Source organism: Gymnoscopelus braueri (assembly GCF_963280865.1).
Source record: "Gymnoscopelus braueri genome assembly, chromosome: 9".
NCBI classification, from domain to species: domain Eukaryota; kingdom Metazoa; phylum Chordata; class Actinopteri; order Myctophiformes; family Myctophidae; genus Gymnoscopelus; species Gymnoscopelus braueri.
The window spans coordinates 33547670-33565208 of record NC_137610.1 but is presented as its reverse complement, the minus strand read 5'-3'; the positions used below and the strand labels follow the sequence as shown (position 1 = coordinate 33565208).

The window sequence follows — 17539 nt, the reverse complement described above, 5'->3', positions numbered from 1 at the left end:
TATAGATACAATATTTTTTTAGTTAGGCTGTGAATTAGACGCTCACACACTGTGTGTGTTTCTCTCTCTGATGATCTTTTTTCAATTAATAAATACATAGTATACATTTCTTATTTCGGGAGTGATATTTTGTTCCAGTGTAAAAACTAATACCACCCTTTTAATGGGTGCTTGTTTTTGTAAGCAATGTTTTTTTAAGAGCAAAGCAGCACTATAACCCTAACCATGATACTGACCTGAATATAGGGGGCACTGGCCCAAAAAGGTCAAGACTGTACTGCAGCAAAACCCAGTCACAAAAAGGTTGGGAAACATATAGCTCTTGTCCTTAGCGTCAGTGGTGTAAAGTAACAAAGTACATTTAATCAAGTACTGTACTTAATTAAGTACACTTTTGAGGAATTTTTACTTTACTGCAGTATTTCCCATTTTCAATACTTTTACTTCTACTCAACTACATCTCAGATGCAAATATTGTGTCGTGTATTTGAGTCATTAACTGCGTGTTATCAGGCCCGTTGGTGGTAATAATATGGAGGAGAATAGAAGAGAAGACGTCAGGTTTCCAAGTTCTCCATGTTCATTTATTCATTCAAGTACAGCATCATCATGGAATCCAGAGAGCCAGGGACAGGGCCCTGACTCCACACAGCCTCACGTCGTGTGAGACAGACCTACTAACTAATTTTACAGTCACTTATACACTGTAGGTAGCTAACATTAGCATGTGGGGTGGGGGTCAATGATAGCCATATAAGGTATGTACTTAAAATAAGAGCAACACAATGACCATTTGGCTCAGCTGCAGCTGTTGCTGCGTTAGAATATAGCAATTTCACCAGTCACACTCTGAGTAGCAGATGGCAGGCTGGCTCACAACACATTCATGATTCTCTTACTTTAGTAAACTGACTTTTAGATTAGTATAGTATCATTTCTTAATATGTTTTGACTTGCATACTGTTCATATACCACAATTGTACTTTTACTCCACTGCAATTATTTGACAGCTTTAGTTACTAGTTACTTTGTAGATTTTGATTATTACCAGTTATCACAAAACATACATCAACCACTTCAGCCCTATATATATATTTCGGCCATTTGAAAATAGCCGATCTACAAGCTCACATGCCTTGCGATGCGATGCATTGTGAGCTTGTAGATCTGCTATTTTCAAAAGATTTTTAATGCATTTTGAACTTGTGAAATGGGACATTCTCCATAATGAGTACTTTCTACTTTTTGTACATTTTGATACCAATACTTTTTGTACTCAAGTACATTTTGAATTCCGGACTTTTACTTGTAACAGAGTGTTTCTACATTGCAGTATTGATGCTTTTACTTAAGTAAAAACTTTGAATACTTTTTCCACCACATGGGACGTCCGACTGGCCCAAAAAGGAGGTCAAGACTGTACTGCAGCAATACCCGTCACAGAAAGGTTGAGAAACACTACAATACCCATAATTCTCATCATCGACGCATGCGCACAGATATGAGCAGTCATCCACACATGGATCGAGCAGCAGATTACAATCACAACAAACGATCGAAGTTCGAACGTTACTGGTCGTTCTTTTATTATTGAATACAAAACAAACATATGAAAATGCGACGTCTCGGCTCCGTCCAGGAGAAAATACCGTGTGTTTTCCAGACTGAGGTGAAAGAAGAACAATCCAGAAAACGCGAATGTCAGGTTTGTGCTAGCCATGGATCACACGACCGTCATGGATGAACTTCAACCTGGTGTTTGCACTTTCTCCATTTACGGCCCGTACATCTACATAAACGTTCAGATTTCAAATATAAAGTGCTTAACCCATGGCCACATATGTTACAATTATGTACGGGCTCGCAGAAGTACACGTATCTTCCTTATTGTTCAATAAAAAACATTGTAATCCGATCGGTGGACAATTTCTCAGTTTTTTTTGCCATATGCTTTCAACTACGCGACCCTATTGGTTGGGAGATGTATTGCACTCTGATACATTATAACACTATGAGAAAATGGCCACCGATCGGATTTAAATGTTTTTTATTGAATAATACAGAAGATACGGGTACTTCTGCGGGCCGAACATAATTTTAACATCCGTGGCCACGGGGTAAGCACTTTATATTTGAAATCTGAACGTTTATATAGATGTACGGGCCGTAAATGGAGGAAGTGCAAACACCAGGTTGAAGTTAATCCATAACTGTCATGATATGACAAGGGCTAGGTTTGTGCGTACCGCAGCGATACCGCAGCCATTGATGTTGATCTATCTAGGTCTAGGAAACGGATTGGAGCATTTAGCACGTTGACAACAGAAATATAATTAAAGTCGTATAATTAAAACGCCACCTATGTAGTTTTTTGATTGCTGTACACGGCTATTACTATTTAGTTTGAGGTTAAATCAAATGACTATAGTCTTTAGGCACTGCATGTCATCTCATCTCATCACCGCTGCAGCGTTGAATGCAGATTTAATTTCTGCAGTGGTGTAATGTAACTAAGTACATTTACTCAAGTACTGCACTTAAGTACAATTTTGAGGTCCTTTTTTTATTTTTCAGTACTTTTACTTCTACTCCATTACATCTCAGAGGCAAATATTGTACTTTACTCACTACAATTATTTGAAAACTTAAGTTACTAGTTACTTTGTAGATTTGGATTATTATTACAAAACATACATTAACCACTATATACATTTTGACCATTTGAAAATAGCCGATCTACAAGCCTAGGCTGACAATGCATGTGATGCAGGGCAGGCATTGTGAGTTTGTAGATCTGCTATTTTCAATAAGATTTTTTATACATTTGAAAACTTTGGACATTCTGCATAATAACTACTTTCTACTTTTGGTAATTTAAGTACATTTTGATACCAATACTTTTGTACTTTTACTAAAGTCATCTTTCTGCTGTATGGCCTGCAGCTGTGGAGCATTTAAATAAATCACATGTACAGTACAGTTGACTGAGGTGGACTGATGGCTGAGGACAATTATGAACATTTTTGAGAAACCACAAAAGTTAAACCAAGCCCAATAAGTGTCGTCTAATCTGTTATGTTGCACTGAGCAGTGAATTAGTATTTTGCCACTGGTTCTCAACATGGTGCTCAGTGACCCCTGGGGTCGGGTACTCGGATATTATAATCTCATCAAATGTGGTCCATGGCCTAAATGCAAATCAAACTGGGGGTCCTTGAAGATCAGAAAGTTTCAGTGTCACTGAATTAGAGAATTAGGCTGTCAACTTTAATGTGTGTGAATTTGACCGATTGAATTATCTGGTTGTTGTGATTAATTTTGTGAGTTTTGAGAGTAAAACTACAAATTTATGACAGACAGTCATGTTGTCTTTTCCAGTTAATTCTTTGTGGAGCTGCAAAACAGCTGGGTCTTCATTAAGTGAGAGAGTAGAACAGACCAAACTGAAAAAGCTGGTCAGTTAAAATGTAGCGATGACTGATGATTGATGACATAATGCCTTAAATTAATGCTGTTTATTATTGGTCTGTCTCTTCAGCCATTTCAGGTTGTTGCAACTGAAAATGTGAATCCTGTTGCATTGGAAGCTCACATTGATTGTGCACTTGCCACAGAAAAACTGGATGGCACGTGCTGTTATGTTTCAGAGTATAAAGGTGAGTTGTTTTTAAAATGACATAATTAACCACTTAAACTTTGTTGTCTGGAGTCCCCCACAGTCTGTACTTGGTCCCCTCCATTTTCCCCTCTGTGCCAAATCGCTTTGCTGAAAATAGTCGATCTATGAGTTCACAACGCGTTGACCTGTTGAGAGCTTGTAGATCTGCTATTTCTATATATATATATATATATACATATATATATATATATATATATATATATATATATATATATATATATATATATATATATATATAGCCAGCCTATAAGGATGCTATTGTTAAGAAGAGTGGAACTGGTGGCCTGCTGTAACAAATACTAGCTTATTAAAAATGTCCAGATCATAATTGACTTGAAAGAGAGGAAGCCTTGTTTGAAGTGAATTGAAATAAAATGGACATGTTTTTCTGTCTCTAGGTCAGCCTTACCTCTGGGCTCGACTAGACAGAAAGCCCAACAAACAAGCAGACAAGAGGTTCAAAAAGTATCAACATTCTCACAAGGGTTCTAAAGGTATAGCAAATGTAATTCTTCTTTAAGTTCTCTAATGGTATTTATCAGTCAACTGTGCAGCCATAAGCAAATATCTATGATTGGAATTTTTGGACCGTTTTTAAGGTGGAAGGCAGTTAGGTAAGATAACTCTAATCTTGTTGTTCTGCATAGGCTTCACATGGAACTTAGAGGAGGATTTTAAGACGGTGCCGGCGACATGGATCCCAGCTCACAGGGTCAAACATCACAACGGACACCCTCTGCCCGATGAACATGGACACACACCAGGTCCTTCAATGCTTTAGGAAGAACCCATTTAGACCAGGAACACCTATGTTGTTATACCTTTCAAGCCGGTAACACCTCCGTGTGTAGTTGTCGCTATATACAGTATATAGCAACATTATTTGTAGTTATTAAAACAAAAATGTAATCGAAATTTGAAGTTTATCAGTTAAAGCTGAAATCCAGGACTTATTTTATTGAGTTAAATGTTATTTTAACCAATCTGTGTGGTGAGTAGGTTATTACAGTATAACTAGCACATCTGCTGTCGTTTGAAGATGGTCTCCCTACTCTTCTGTTGAGAGATGACTTGGGGTCCTGCCTGGTAGGACACCTGCTGGTTGACAATGTTAAAGTTGCACCGCATTAGACTGTAGATGTGCAGCCATCTTTTCTGTGGTTAGGCATCATTGCAATTACCCCTCTCTGCCAGGAGAGGGAGACAATGTACATAAGACTTACGGATTGCAGCTTAAAAGATTTGATTGATTTGAGACAGGGCAGTGGAGAGATGAGAAGGTGAGGGCAGGGAGGAGGGGATGCCATGGTTGGGAAATTGAGGTGAAGTGGTCATTGTGCTTACCAGCTGTGCTGCTCATGTGCCCTTGTCAGAGTGAGATGATTCCATATTGTGCTTGTTTTGTATATCTTTTTAAATATCGTGTGCACATTTTAGTCTAATGTGTAGAATCTCTATTGCTTTTAAAGAAAAGAAAAATCCTTTTATGTGGAATAGATTATAATACCGGTATATATATTTATTTTTGCTTAAATCTCCATACCTGAATAGCTTACTGCTCAGAAAGGATATCTTAAGCTGCCTTTCTTTTCTTTAACCACTTCATCCTTACATATTTACTCCAAAGGGGTCGTCTATACTAAGCCCCCTCCTTTTCCCCCTGTACACTAAATATCTGCGCCGAAAATGTTTGCCCCAGATTCGGGATGCTAGGGTTTATGTGGTGGAGAACAAAACCTTTCTGTTGCCTGTTAAAAGCCTCGCACTGTGTTCTGGTCTGGACTGATGGACTGTTGCTGTTTAGGTTGGATTCCAGTAGAGAAAGACAACAAACAGTACTGCTGGCATTCCTCTGTTGTGGACCATGATGCTGGTGTAGCGGTTGTTCTGAGGCCCAGCTCTGAGAATGAAGACCTGTTGGAAATCACTTTGGTTCCACTGGCTGATCTGCTGGAACAGACACTGGAGCTAATTGGAACCAACATCAATGGGAACCCCTATGGTAAGTGTCATACAGTATAACGTCTTCCTATGGTAAGTGTCATAAAGTCTGTCAATGACTTTTCAGCATGTGCCTTCTTTAGCCCACGGTCATTGTAAAATCCATCAGATGTTCCTGCAGTCTTGCAGGAAGGCTGATGCTGCATTCATAATTACATTGTCTGTCACATCATGAACAGTTTGCAAATATATGATGAATGCCAACTCTGGTGCATAATACCTGGTAATAAATCCAAGGCCTTTGCCAACTCAACAACGGCAACATAGGCCCGTCATCACCCACCTCTCAAACCCAAATCATATCTGAAAACATTCTAGTAGTAAGGATGACGGTACCTGAATGTAAATTAGAGTGCCTTCAGTTACAATATCCCATCACGAAAGAGATGGAGTAGAATATTATTATCTCTTATTACCCATCTTATTAAACTAGTATCAACATCATTACTGACACTCCTGCAGGGGCGTGTATTTTTGTAAGCGTGTGCGTATGCATATTGTATTTGGCAGAGTGCTTGCACTCCTGCGTGTGAGAATGAGTGTATGCATCTATTCTATAGTTTGGTGTCTACTGTATATGTATCTGTTTTTCAGAATAGTGCAAATTAATAAACTATAATTTTTTTTTCCTCCTGAGAGGAATGGGAAGTAAGAAGCAGCCCATCCATGTCCTGGTGTCTCATGGAAGTGTGTGTGTGAGAAACCCTCCGCCTGTGGACTTCCATCAGTTGTGTTCCTGGTTCCAGAACAGTCCAGAAGGATGTGTTGAGGGCATCGTGTGGCACTGTAATAATGGCACTATGGTTAAGGTATGCTTCTGATATGGATATTGTGATTAACCACTTTGAACCTGCCGTTCCTATTTTGGGCATGTCTTTATACATACAGACATTTTGAATTAGTGAAATTAGAATATCTAAAAGCTCACAACACATCGCAACACGTTGAGCTTGTAAATCTAGCTCACAACACATCGCAACACGTTGAGCTTGTAAATCTATCAACAATTTCTCCCTATTTTTTTTAACGATAAAGTATACTGTAGGGCTTAGTGGTTATGGAGATAAAGTTATGTGACAAACATTGTCAAAAAAAAGTAATGACAAACTATTGAAAATAGTTAAACAATCTTCTCCTCTTGGCCTCTAAGTTGTCTTGCCCTTAATAGTAATCCTGTCCACTATCTCTACTAGAGAATAAGTGAATCTATGCCTTATATTCTATTGAAAGTTTCCTTTATATTTTGTTATTGAGGTGATTTCAGTATGTAATACAGAGATACATTGTTGAGCTGTATAACTATGTTAGGAGGAAACATGACAATATTAAGACGTCACTAAAATGTTGATATTATTATAACCTAGCACTAAATTAAGGTAAGAATGTGCAATACAAAATTAAGAAGCACAATACTGAGAAAAAAAACCTAAATGTGAAGTCTAGCTGAATCCTGCAACTATGATCTCTGTGGTTTAGAGTAGAAAATGCAGACAATTCTTTTCTCAAGCTTTAAATTTTTTTCCAAATATTTGCCTTTGTTGACTACCCTGCCATTTTAAATGTACCTAGCTGACTAAGTCATGAAAAAAGTTCCACTCATCGTCTTACATGCATTTCTGAATATTACAATTCAAGAAATTAACGTTTTGGTTGGATGACCTTTCTAGGTTCATCGTCACCACCTGGGAATTGGGTGGCCAGATGGGAACACGTCGCTCGGCAGCAGGCCTCTGGTCATTCATGTTGAAGGAACAGTGGAGGAATACGATGTTGGCACCAAGGACTTGTTCACATCCTTCTCCAGGCTGAACGGACAGCGCTTCAGCCGGCTGCTGGACGTCCATTTTGACTCTTAAATCCAGTCAGACTTTGAGAAGGGGGGCAACATTCCTTTTCCTTAAAGCCTCCAGGCTGCTGTGAAGTATACGGTTTGTGTTTACATAGTTGGGATTTGAAAATTTGCCAATTCCTCTTTGACTTTGCCATACCTGGTTTTGCCATTAATTATCCCTTTGGAGTATGTTGAAGTTCTCATTTAAAAGCAATTCAAAGCTCAACTAATGTTGGACAAATATACCAGTATGCAAAAGAGGTATACTGCACTGCTCTGTTCTATACTATAGGCTTATAATTTTGTTTATCATTAGCATCAGAATGAAGCGAAGGGTGAAGACTGTATTCAATTTGGTAAGTTGAAGTGTTTATAGTGATATTGTAAACTAAGTGACCAAATGGTTGAACTTTAAATTACAAAGAAATGTTGCATACAATATATTGTAAATATGGTATTCCAGATGTTATATTTGTAGGTGGACACAAATAAACGAGACTGTAAAGAGATTTGTTTTATGTACATAATATTTAGAGAGACGGAAGGTTGCATGAAATTGTTTTATTGGCATACAGATAGCAGGAATCTCATACTGTAAATATATCCTTTAAAAAACGGCTACCTCGCCTGAACTTGGTATAAAAAGCAGCTGCCTTTGAGAAGAAGCATTACATTCTTTATGGTCTAAGTCACAGCTATATGGCTCACTAATAATGCTCACCTCTAGTGACCCCTTTAGTGAAAGGTTTCAAGCAAATCACTGGTTCATAAGAGTAACAACCAATTTCTGACAACCGGGTATTGGGATCTCCAAAACCTTTAAATAGTAAAATTATTTTAGAATAAAAATAACCTAAAACAAAATCTAAACTAGGGCTGGTTATACCTACCGAGGTATTGATCATGAGCCACAGTCAAAATTGATCAGAATTTGGCTGATGGCCATTACACTGTTAACACAGGTACTGAAAAGACATTTTCGCAGTAGTTAACTGATTGACACGCTGGGAATATCAGCTGCCACACCAAACCGTTGACACACTTTTTTCAGTCGCTCCTCCAGCAGAATGTTTTTCTTCACCTCCAAATTGTAGTTAAATTTCAGGTCTTCGATCTCCTCAAAAAATGTGGGGTCGAAGTTCTCAAGTTCCTTTTTTAGCCTTTTGACCTCAGTTTGTAACTGTGTGTTCTCCCTCTTGGATGAATTCAGAAAGGTTTTAAGTTCACCGTAACCTGAGAATCCAGAGCAGTATCGTGTTACAGATGATTCTTTACCAAATCGTGTATGATTTTGTATTTTCTTTACGGTAAAATGGCTAACAATCAAAGAGAACCTACAGTACACTAAAACACAGGAGCATTTTGCTAAATGGCAACCTCACCTGGTTGAGAGGACATTTCTCCATGTTCGATGTGATTGCTAAGCCTCTGTTTAAGTTCCAGTTTTTCCTGCTCCAGCTTACGGTTGGCCAATCTTCATACACAAAAGGGAAATGTTTCTATTACAATATGCAAATGTATTTTAAACTATTTAAATGCACTGCAGAGGCAGGAAAAGAACATGAAAAGAATGAGGGAAACCAGCAGCTCAAGAGTGAAATGCTAGCCGATAAACACCACCATGAAGCCTCAAACATACTCCACGCAAGAATGCTGAATGCGGACACGCTACGCAAAATCGTTTTCACGTGTTGTTGCATTCTGTTATGGGTCACCTCAAAATTGTAACGGCATACAAGCATGACATGCTTGGAGCAAGAGTTTCTATAGCAGCCAAGCAACAATAGAATGAAGCGGTCTTATTATATTTGTGCTTGTATTATATATGTTCTGCTCTCTCTTTCATAATATACTGTAGCAGTTTCAAATGTAACTATTATTACCTCCTCCGGTACATAAGGGCACATGTTTGAGTATGTGCACCAGGGATGCCGGTTTGTGCTGGCTGGGCACAAGGTGGTGTCATTTGCGTACTTGAGTGGAGTATGTTTCAGGCTTTAGTAATATTCATCTAGTGGGTCTACACAGTACTATACAAAGTGGTTACATTGTGTATTTGGTGAATTCTGAGCTTTAACAAACTGTGGAACAAAACAGTTCCATCCCCACATGATGTTTGTCAGTACAAGAACACAGTGTTACCGTAGTGACTGGAGCTCAGTAGTGAGGCCTGATTCCGTCATTCCCCTGGTAGGGGGTTTCTTCAACATCTCAACCTGGAGAATGTAAACCATAAACACATGATTCACCATGATTGTGAGCTTGTAGAATAGCTATTTTTGCACAACACTGTCATACAACAAAATAGGCCTTAAGTGATTAAACTGATCCTGCTGTGTAGTGTGGTTGATGAGATCAATAAGGTGAAACAGAAAAATAACTAAAATATATTAAGTAAGGTTGTACCTGATCTTCAAGCTGCTGTACAGTCTCAAGAGTTCTCTCCTCCCTGTCGCTGAGATCCTTAAGCTGTTGTTTGAGCTCCGAGACACTGGACGTCTTCTGGGAGAGCTCCTTCTCTAGTTCCCTCATCTTGTTCTCAAACATCCTGAGGACCAGCAAACATGGCTGATTTACACCCTTTATAATGTACTCTGTCCTGAAGACACCATCTTGAGTTTTACTTGACCTCCTAAAGTGACAGGGATTTATTCACATTCGTCGTTTAAGAATTTTAATAGTAGATGGTATTTGGAACAATGGATCGTTATGTCACATCCTGTGGATTTGGTAAATGTGACTTAATCTTAAATAATGCCATGTTTTCATATACCAAAGTCAGGGAGGTCATGTTTTCACATGTCTGTCAGTAGGATATTTCTAGCAGTTAGGGAGTAGGGATTTGCACAAAACTTGGTGAAAAGGTTGGTTGGGGGCTAACGAGGAGCTGATTTACAATGATTTGCCAAAAGCGGTTGTGGCAGTAGGCATGACATGTCACAAAATGCACATAACTTATGAGCAGAATAACATTAACACCACAATACTTTGAGAAAAGTAAGAACTGTTTAACTGGTCATGAAGGAATATTGGCCAAAACTTTACTCCTTGGCGGAGGACTGTGCTCTACTGAGCGCATTTCCCAGAGTAATTTCCATTGGCTGACCTTGTTACAACAGAAGCCTTCCAAGTCTTGCTGTCTGCCCCCTCTGGGATGGTACGGGAATAGGCAGCACGTATCCTCTCCTTTGTTTCTTCCAGCTCAGCCTCCAGCCTCTCATTGGTCACCTCCAGGCTGGTCTTTTTCACCTTCAACCTCTCGGAAGCCGCCATTTCCTGTAGAAAAAAAGGAAAAGAAGTGATCCATGAAAATGAGGGAAACAAAAATGTGATGGAAATATAAATGAATGAATAAATTAATATATTGGCTACCCAATGGTATTTAACTTGCCCTTTTTATCTCCCTTCGTAAGCGTTCGTTCTCCATTGAAATCCTCTCCATTCCTTTGGTTTTGGATTCAAGCCTGGAGTTCACCTCTGCTTCAGTTTGCTTCCTCAGTTTTTCATGGTCGGTCTTAAGGGAACATACAGTAGGACAAAAGTTGGACCCGGTGAGAGAGTGGAAATATTTAATAATCTTGTGTTACAAACTAATTATATGAAATATGTTTCTAGTTTATGTGTTAACCTTGAGTTTCTCATGTTCCTGCTGAAGGGTAGAGAACCTTTCCTGGAAGCCAGTCGCAGAAGCTTTCTTCAGCATCTCATTCTCCCGCTGCACCCTATCCACCACCTTCTTCATCAGAGCAATGACCTTCTCAAGTTCAGGTACGGTTTTACCGCTATGACCATCCTGGATGGTAAAGGGTTAAAAGTGAGTTTGAGCTACAATCACGAGTGGGGTTGTTTTCTTATGTTTGTGTTTTCTATCTGTGACAGGCCTCAACAGGTGAGGGGTTAAAAAGTATATTTACAGTGCAGGTTTAGCACTGGCATCTCAAGTTGTTAATTCTGAATCCACCCCTTCCTTATACAGTATGTGCAAATTGATAAAAATGGAAACTTGTATTCTGTGTAAAAGGTCGAGGGTGAGGTTGAGTCGACATACTCCACGTATGAGTGACAGCCTTTTCTCCACCTCCACCTTCTCCTTTTTCAAGACACTGCACATCTCTCTGAGGTGCGCTACTTGATCCTGTCAAAGAACACAACGTACGAGAATTAAACACCTCTTCACACACTCACGTCATACATTCCAACGCACATGATCATCTTTTTTTCAATGCTATATATATATAAGTGGCTTTCCACCTTTCCTTATGAAACTATTGTGACCTTTTGGGAGCCTTACTGTAATGTGATATGTGTATACCTCCCATATGCTGTTCAAAGGCTATAGAAATGCTAAATAAAACATTTACAAAATATTAACAGTGGAGAGAGCGACTTTATTGTATGTGCACGATTGTTTGTACCTTTAGTCTGGGCAAGTCTTTGTTTGTCTGCTCCAGCTGAAAGCGAAGCTCCAGGTTCTCAGAGGAAAGCCTGAGGTTTTCTCTCCAGAGGTCCTGATCTTTCTGTGATGGGGTGCCAGTGCCTCGTCCTGACGTCTATCGGAAGGCAAAGAGCAAAATGTTGTCATGAACAGCATGCAGCCACAATTGGCAAGAGCTGATTAAAATGAAGCCTTCAGTCAAGAATAATATTACTATTAGTTTTAATTGGTTTAATGTTTCCAAGGTTCATCATCAAAAGACTAAATTAAAGTACAGTATTGTGTTCGGTCGTGGACACTACAGGTTGTACACTTAAAGTGACCAAATTATTTGGACTGGGTTTATAATTTATAAAAGATTCACTTGACTTATTCTTTATCTGAAGGCTTCAGCTGAAGAGATGGACGGGACAGGCAAGGTCATACCAACAACGACAACGACACAGACACAAACTGCAGGAAGGAGTACACTCAAGGAGTACACAGTACACACAAAACCAATCACTGCTGTTGGATGTGGATCTGCTAGCACTACTGTCTGACACTACCACCTCCACGGATAACGGCAGTGAACGCCTTGAGAGTACCTTCAAATGGCTTGGAGGTTTTGATTTTCCTTTTTGCACACAGGCCTTGGTAAAGACCTTAGACCCAAATTTAGGGGAAAGTCTCTCTGTAATTTCAACTTCTCTCTCTGCGATCAAGGCCATGTCAGGTTCTGCCACAATGACTTCATCAGGGTCTTCGTTTAAGATGGCTCTGGGGTCCACATCCAGCTCAGGTAAGAGGAACCCTTCAACAGCCATCTCCGTATTAACGTTTTGAGCTTCATCTCTCAGCTCCACCTTTTCCTCAGCTTCTGGTGGGGTTTTTGTCCCATCTCCCACAACATCATTTGGATCTCTATCTTCCGGTTGTTCTGGATTCACCTCTGTTTCGTTGCCTGTCACTTCAACTTGCACTGGAGATGATGCACCTAATTCTTTTGGGTCCTGCGGTCCACCATCATTTGGATCTCTACTTCCCGGCTCTTCTGGATTCACCTCCGTTTCGTTGCCTGTCACTTCGACTTGTTCTGGAGATGAAGTTCCTAATTCTTTTGTGTCCTGCAGTCCACCATCTCTCTCTGCCACAGCATGTTCTGGATTCACCTCCATTTCACTGTCAGTCACTTTGACTTGCTCTGGAGACGATGTACCGAATTCTCCCTTCCCCACAGCATGTTTTATACTCTGCTGCTCAGCACCTCCACAGTCTGATTCAGGGTCTCCCTCATCTCTTGCATCTAAAAGTTCAGTATATTCTGTGCTACAGCTGTTTGTCTCGTCTACTTCGCTTGTCTCTGGGGTTTCTGTTGAGCTCAGTGGCTGTTCCTCTGCCACTATTTGTTCAAAGCTGGCATGAGTTTCCTTTTGGCGGCAAAGCTTTTGCTTTACCGCCCTCTGCATGCCAGGGTGGTCTACTACAATCACTGACTGACGGTTCATGATAAAACAGGGTTCTGTGTTCCCTTTCCCGGGTTTATCCTCAACATCAAAGGTACCGGAGTGAATCCCCCTCAGAAAGGTGCTTTCCCCCTTCATATGTATAGAATGAAATGAAGTCCAGTGAGAAATGAGAGGCATTGAAAAGAGAGGTGGAGAAAGCATGAAAACAAAACTTAAGAGAGAGAAACATTTTTGGTGCCAAGAGGAGCACAAGATAAATAGCATTAGTAAATGCTATTCATGATTTGTCTTACAGACTTACAGCCTACTAGAACATTCTGACAATCACAGTAAATAATTTAAATGTCAATATACTTTTGTGTGATTGATGTTTAATTCTGAATTTTCCTGATACTACAAACATGCTAAAACACAGTTATTTCTGAGTACCATTTGACACTGGTCTGTTTTGAATTTGGGTATTTAAGAGAAACATACTGTACTGCAGAATGAAAAGAATTGAGACCATAAGCTACATTGCTGTATATTGTGTCCAGGGTTGGAAATGACTACATACTGTATGATGAAGTTTTTGTATGGACTGGTTGATCTTTCTAACTAACCTTTGTTCAGAGGTTGTCATGTATTTTACAAGACACACTCAACGTGGCTGGCAGATTTTGTAAATCACCAACTACTGCATCAGGTACTGTAAATGAAAACATTGGTGTCCTGTCCAGTTTGTGTCTATATGAAGTAAACAGTGAAACGGATATTATACAGGCCTTCCAGGACTTACAGAAGGTCTTGACAGTTCCTCTTTTGCCATCAGGCTCTCCAGAGAGTGAAGTCTCTCCTCAAGAAAATGGTTTCTTAGGGTCAGGTCCTCCATGACAGCATCTCGAGGCAAGGCCTGCTGTTGCCTGGAAGTGCAATAAGGGAATAGGTTAGAGTTACTGTAGATCACTGACAGGTGGAAACCTTGAATGTCCAAAACTGTTACTTTTCAGGAAATGGAAAAATAACCTGTGTTCCAATGGATCCAATGTACTGTAGTTATTATTAGTATTTATAAAACAGACAGAAGTCGTCTTATCAGGACATACTTTATATTGTGTATTTCTGTCTCCAGCTCAGCGTTCCTTCGTCTCAGCTCGTCCATTTCCCTCTGGGTCTCAGCTGACCTCTCCCCCACCACCTGGTCTGCAGTAACCCCACGACGACTCAGCTTCTTCTGCAAGGCGACCTTCTCCTGCTCTAGTCTGCACAAAGCGACATTGAAAAGAGCCAGATTAATAGAGCTGTAACCATCCATGACATGCACGCACGGCACACGCACACACAAACCCTCATAGACAAACTCACAAATACAGGAACTTCCACCATGAATGTCAGTACGGTGTCACCGTCTAGGCCCTAAGTTATCAGTATACAGTATGTCTCTGCATCATCAGCATCACCATGCCCAGTTCTTGCACATTTAACGTACTATGGGATTTAAAAAACCCTGATCTTCCGACACAGTGTATAAGACCCTGGGAGGGTCTGGCGTAGAGGTCTTTGAGTACCTGGCATAGAGGTCTTTGAGAGTGGCGAGCCTCTTAGAAAGACCATCGGCCTCCCTCTCCTTTTCCTTCAACTCATTCCGCATCTTCTCCATCTTGGCCTGCCATTTCTTGCCCTCTTCCCATCGCACAACATCATCTTTTGGCTGGGAGTTGGAATAAACATAAACATATTCACTCTTGAACCACTTTTGACTTCAACTTGTAAAAATAAAGATTTCACATTTAGTGGATGGTTCTAATGCAAATAACATGAAGATGCAGATATTAATTTGGAATACCTTGTCATCTTTGATACTCTTCTGTTCTGATGGCTCAGACAGAGCTCTCGTCTCAAGTTCAGCCTCTAACTTCCTGATTTTCTTCTGCAGAGCCTCTACTGTGGGTCCCTTACCATCAAGCTCCGATTGTTTCTGCGTGCAAAAATACAGATAAGCCTGTTTTATACTTATTCGTACGATGGTGTTGCGTGCCGGAAATAGCCGATCTACAAGCTCGAACAAGCTTGTAGATCTACTATTTGCGGCACGCAACTCTGTTGGACGACCTAGTATAAATGAAGTAATAAGCAATTGTTCGATTATAAGGAACGTTTAAGCATTTTTAGAAGCATCTAACTTATCAAGAATCCATTTGTGATATTCACAGTTTGGAAACATGTGCTATTGTTGACACTGACAGTAATGGTTTTAAATACTAATGAAACTACAAAAAAAAGCTAAGGGACATATTTATGGGAGGGGGTCAATGGATGAAAAGAGGGGAGGTTTAAGCTTTTTTTTTTTATTTGAGGCCGAGGGAGGGTCTTCTGTTTTTGAGTCTAGGAGAAGGTCATGTAATTTGTAACTGTAAAATAATACCCAATACACTGATATACTGTATGTAATATACCCATGGATTTGACTGTATATTGGCCCCCATGAAGCAGCAGAACATACAGTAGATGGACATGGGTGTCTGTGAGTGACCCCCCTTACCTGCAGGCCACCGCTGAGCCTCTTGATTCGCTGTTTGAGATCCTGGATCTCCTTCTCCCTCTCCTCCTTCTCCCCCTGCATCCGGCTCTGGGCTTTCTGACTCCGCTGGAAGTCCTGATTCAGGACCTCCACCTCCTCCTTGATGGCCGTCTCCCGGCCCCTGGCTCCCTTGACAGACTCTTTGGCAGCGTGGAGTTCCTCATTAAGCTCCTGCATGCGGGCCTGTAGAGGAGAGAGATCTCCTGTTACACGTTGGTACTCTTGAGCTTTCCCGCCATTAGGCCCCCCCTCATTCACATAGTCAGGGCAAAATAACAAAGTTGCACCCCCATGTGGACCTCACAAAATGCCTTTATTACTGTCTGCCATTTAACTGTCTTAAACCCAATAAAGGGTCCCCCGGCGGTCTATACTTGGTGGTCCTCTCCCGTTTTGTCTCTACACCAAATCTCTTTGCAGAAAATAGGCAATCTAAGCGTCTTTGAGTACTTAGAAAAGCGCCATATTAATTGTATGTATTATTATCATTACAAGCTCACAACGCCAGGAAACGGTGTTGTGAGCTTGCAGATCTGCTATCGTCGACGAAACTGACTAAACTGTCACAAAGATTAATGTGGTTGAAACAGTACACTGTTAAACATCAACACTGAATAATACAGTAACTACGTTCTTGACCTCAGCAGCACAACGATGACAGATAAGCAGATTCTAGAATGAATACATGCGCCGCATGGCTCATAGGTGCACAGGTTAAAGGTCAGTGGCAGATGCTCCGAAATAACATGTCGTCATCATGGAATGTTTGTGTATATCAAAGGATCATCCACACAGACACAGATGCCTTTCGATCTTCTGGCCTTCGTAAGGCCAAAATGTCAAAACGTGCTCGTTTCATCATGGGTATCTGTACCGTCAACCTTTTTGGCGGGCCTGCTCTTGGATAAGGTACTTAAACCCAAACCGCTCTATTGTGGTGATGGAAAAATTCTAGAAGTAGGGCAACGACATGGATAATGCATGTGGAAGAACAAGTGGAGGATTTATGAATTTCCTTACCTTTAGATCTTTGGTGTGCCTATCTATCAGCACTTGGATATTGAGGCTCTCTTCTCTCTGTGCAGCGCCGGTGATTATTTGCTGTTCAGCGTGAGCCGTCATCTCAGCTCTCAGCTCTAACAGCGCCTTACTGAGAGCCTGAGGGTCACAGACACAGACAGATGTAAGACAAAGCGCTCTGAGCTCTGACACACGTTATTGCCATATATGAGAACAGGCAAGGAATACAATTTGGCATTGGTGCAGACACACTGACATGTAAAACACAGAACACAGTGTCGACATTGATGTACAGAGCATTAAATTAAATGAAATTAATTAAATGTCCACTGCTGGAATGAATAAGTCTTGAGTATTTTAGTGTGTGGGTCATATTTTTCCACTACTGCGTCAAAATACATGTGTCTAGACCCTGTTAGCGTGCAAGTCATGTCTCTTTTAGACACATGCATTCGGGTCTCACACAGGAAAGATAAAGGGGCCTACTGTACACGAGACTAGAGATGTACACAGCATTGGCGCCAGCTGTTGAATGCTTGGCTGTGCAATGCATATAAGTCTCTTC

The 17539-nt window shown here is 40.5% G+C and overlaps 2 protein-coding genes across 2 annotated transcripts in view; one reads left to right on the top strand and one right to left on the bottom strand.

Annotated features, from left to right (window-relative positions):
• The first annotated feature begins 1509 nt into the window (after positions 1 to 1509).
• Positions 1510 to 8020, top strand: rlig1 (RNA 5'-phosphate and 3'-OH ligase 1). The gene is made up of 7 exons (XM_080437868.1): positions 1510 to 1705; positions 3539 to 3656; positions 4078 to 4173; positions 4327 to 4443; positions 5484 to 5681; positions 6320 to 6489; positions 7348 to 8020. The coding sequence occupies exons 1-7, from the start codon at positions 1610 to 1612 to the stop codon at positions 7534 to 7536; spliced, it is 984 nt and encodes a 327-aa protein (XP_080293994.1). The 5' UTR covers positions 1510 to 1609; the 3' UTR covers positions 7537 to 8020.
• Positions 8021 to 8097: 77 nt separating this feature from the next.
• The window catches only part of cep290 (centrosomal protein 290), a 43958-nt gene continuing 34516 nt past the window's right edge, over positions 8098 to 17539 (bottom strand). The window contains exons 35-49 of the mRNA XM_080437507.1: positions 16975 to 17112; positions 15916 to 16137; positions 15220 to 15351; positions 14942 to 15084; positions 14480 to 14635; positions 14173 to 14296; positions 11927 to 12061; positions 11560 to 11646; positions 11140 to 11304; positions 10987 to 11025; positions 10618 to 10739; positions 9918 to 10059; positions 9654 to 9727; positions 8894 to 8985; positions 8098 to 8744 (exon numbers count right to left, since the gene is read on the bottom strand). Coding sequence (XP_080293633.1) covers positions 8500 to 8744; positions 8894 to 8985; positions 9654 to 9727; positions 9918 to 10059; positions 10618 to 10739; positions 10987 to 11025; positions 11140 to 11304; positions 11560 to 11646; positions 11927 to 12061; positions 14173 to 14296; positions 14480 to 14635; positions 14942 to 15084; positions 15220 to 15351; positions 15916 to 16137; positions 16975 to 17112 — 2016 coding nt within the window. The 3' untranslated portion in view covers positions 8098 to 8499. The remainder of the gene's footprint in view (positions 8745 to 8893; positions 8986 to 9653; positions 9728 to 9917; positions 10060 to 10617; positions 10740 to 10986; positions 11026 to 11139; positions 11305 to 11559; positions 11647 to 11926; positions 12062 to 14172; positions 14297 to 14479; positions 14636 to 14941; positions 15085 to 15219; positions 15352 to 15915; positions 16138 to 16974; positions 17113 to 17539) is intronic.

What these genes read in the sequence shown, in the direction of transcription:
- rlig1 (XM_080437868.1), top strand. Translation starts at nt 1,610, where the DNA reads ATGAAAATGCGACGTCTCGGCTCCGTCCAGGAGAAAATACCGTGTGTT. An exon ending in TGAACATGGACACACACCAG is followed by an intron (nt 4,444 to 5,483) that starts GTCCTTCAATGC and finishes GTTGCTGTTTAG; the next exon opens with GTTGGATTCCAGTAGAGAAA. An exon ending in CATCAATGGGAACCCCTATG is followed by an intron (nt 5,682 to 6,319) that starts GTAAGTGTCATA and finishes TCCTCCTGAGAG; the next exon opens with GAATGGGAAGTAAGAAGCAG.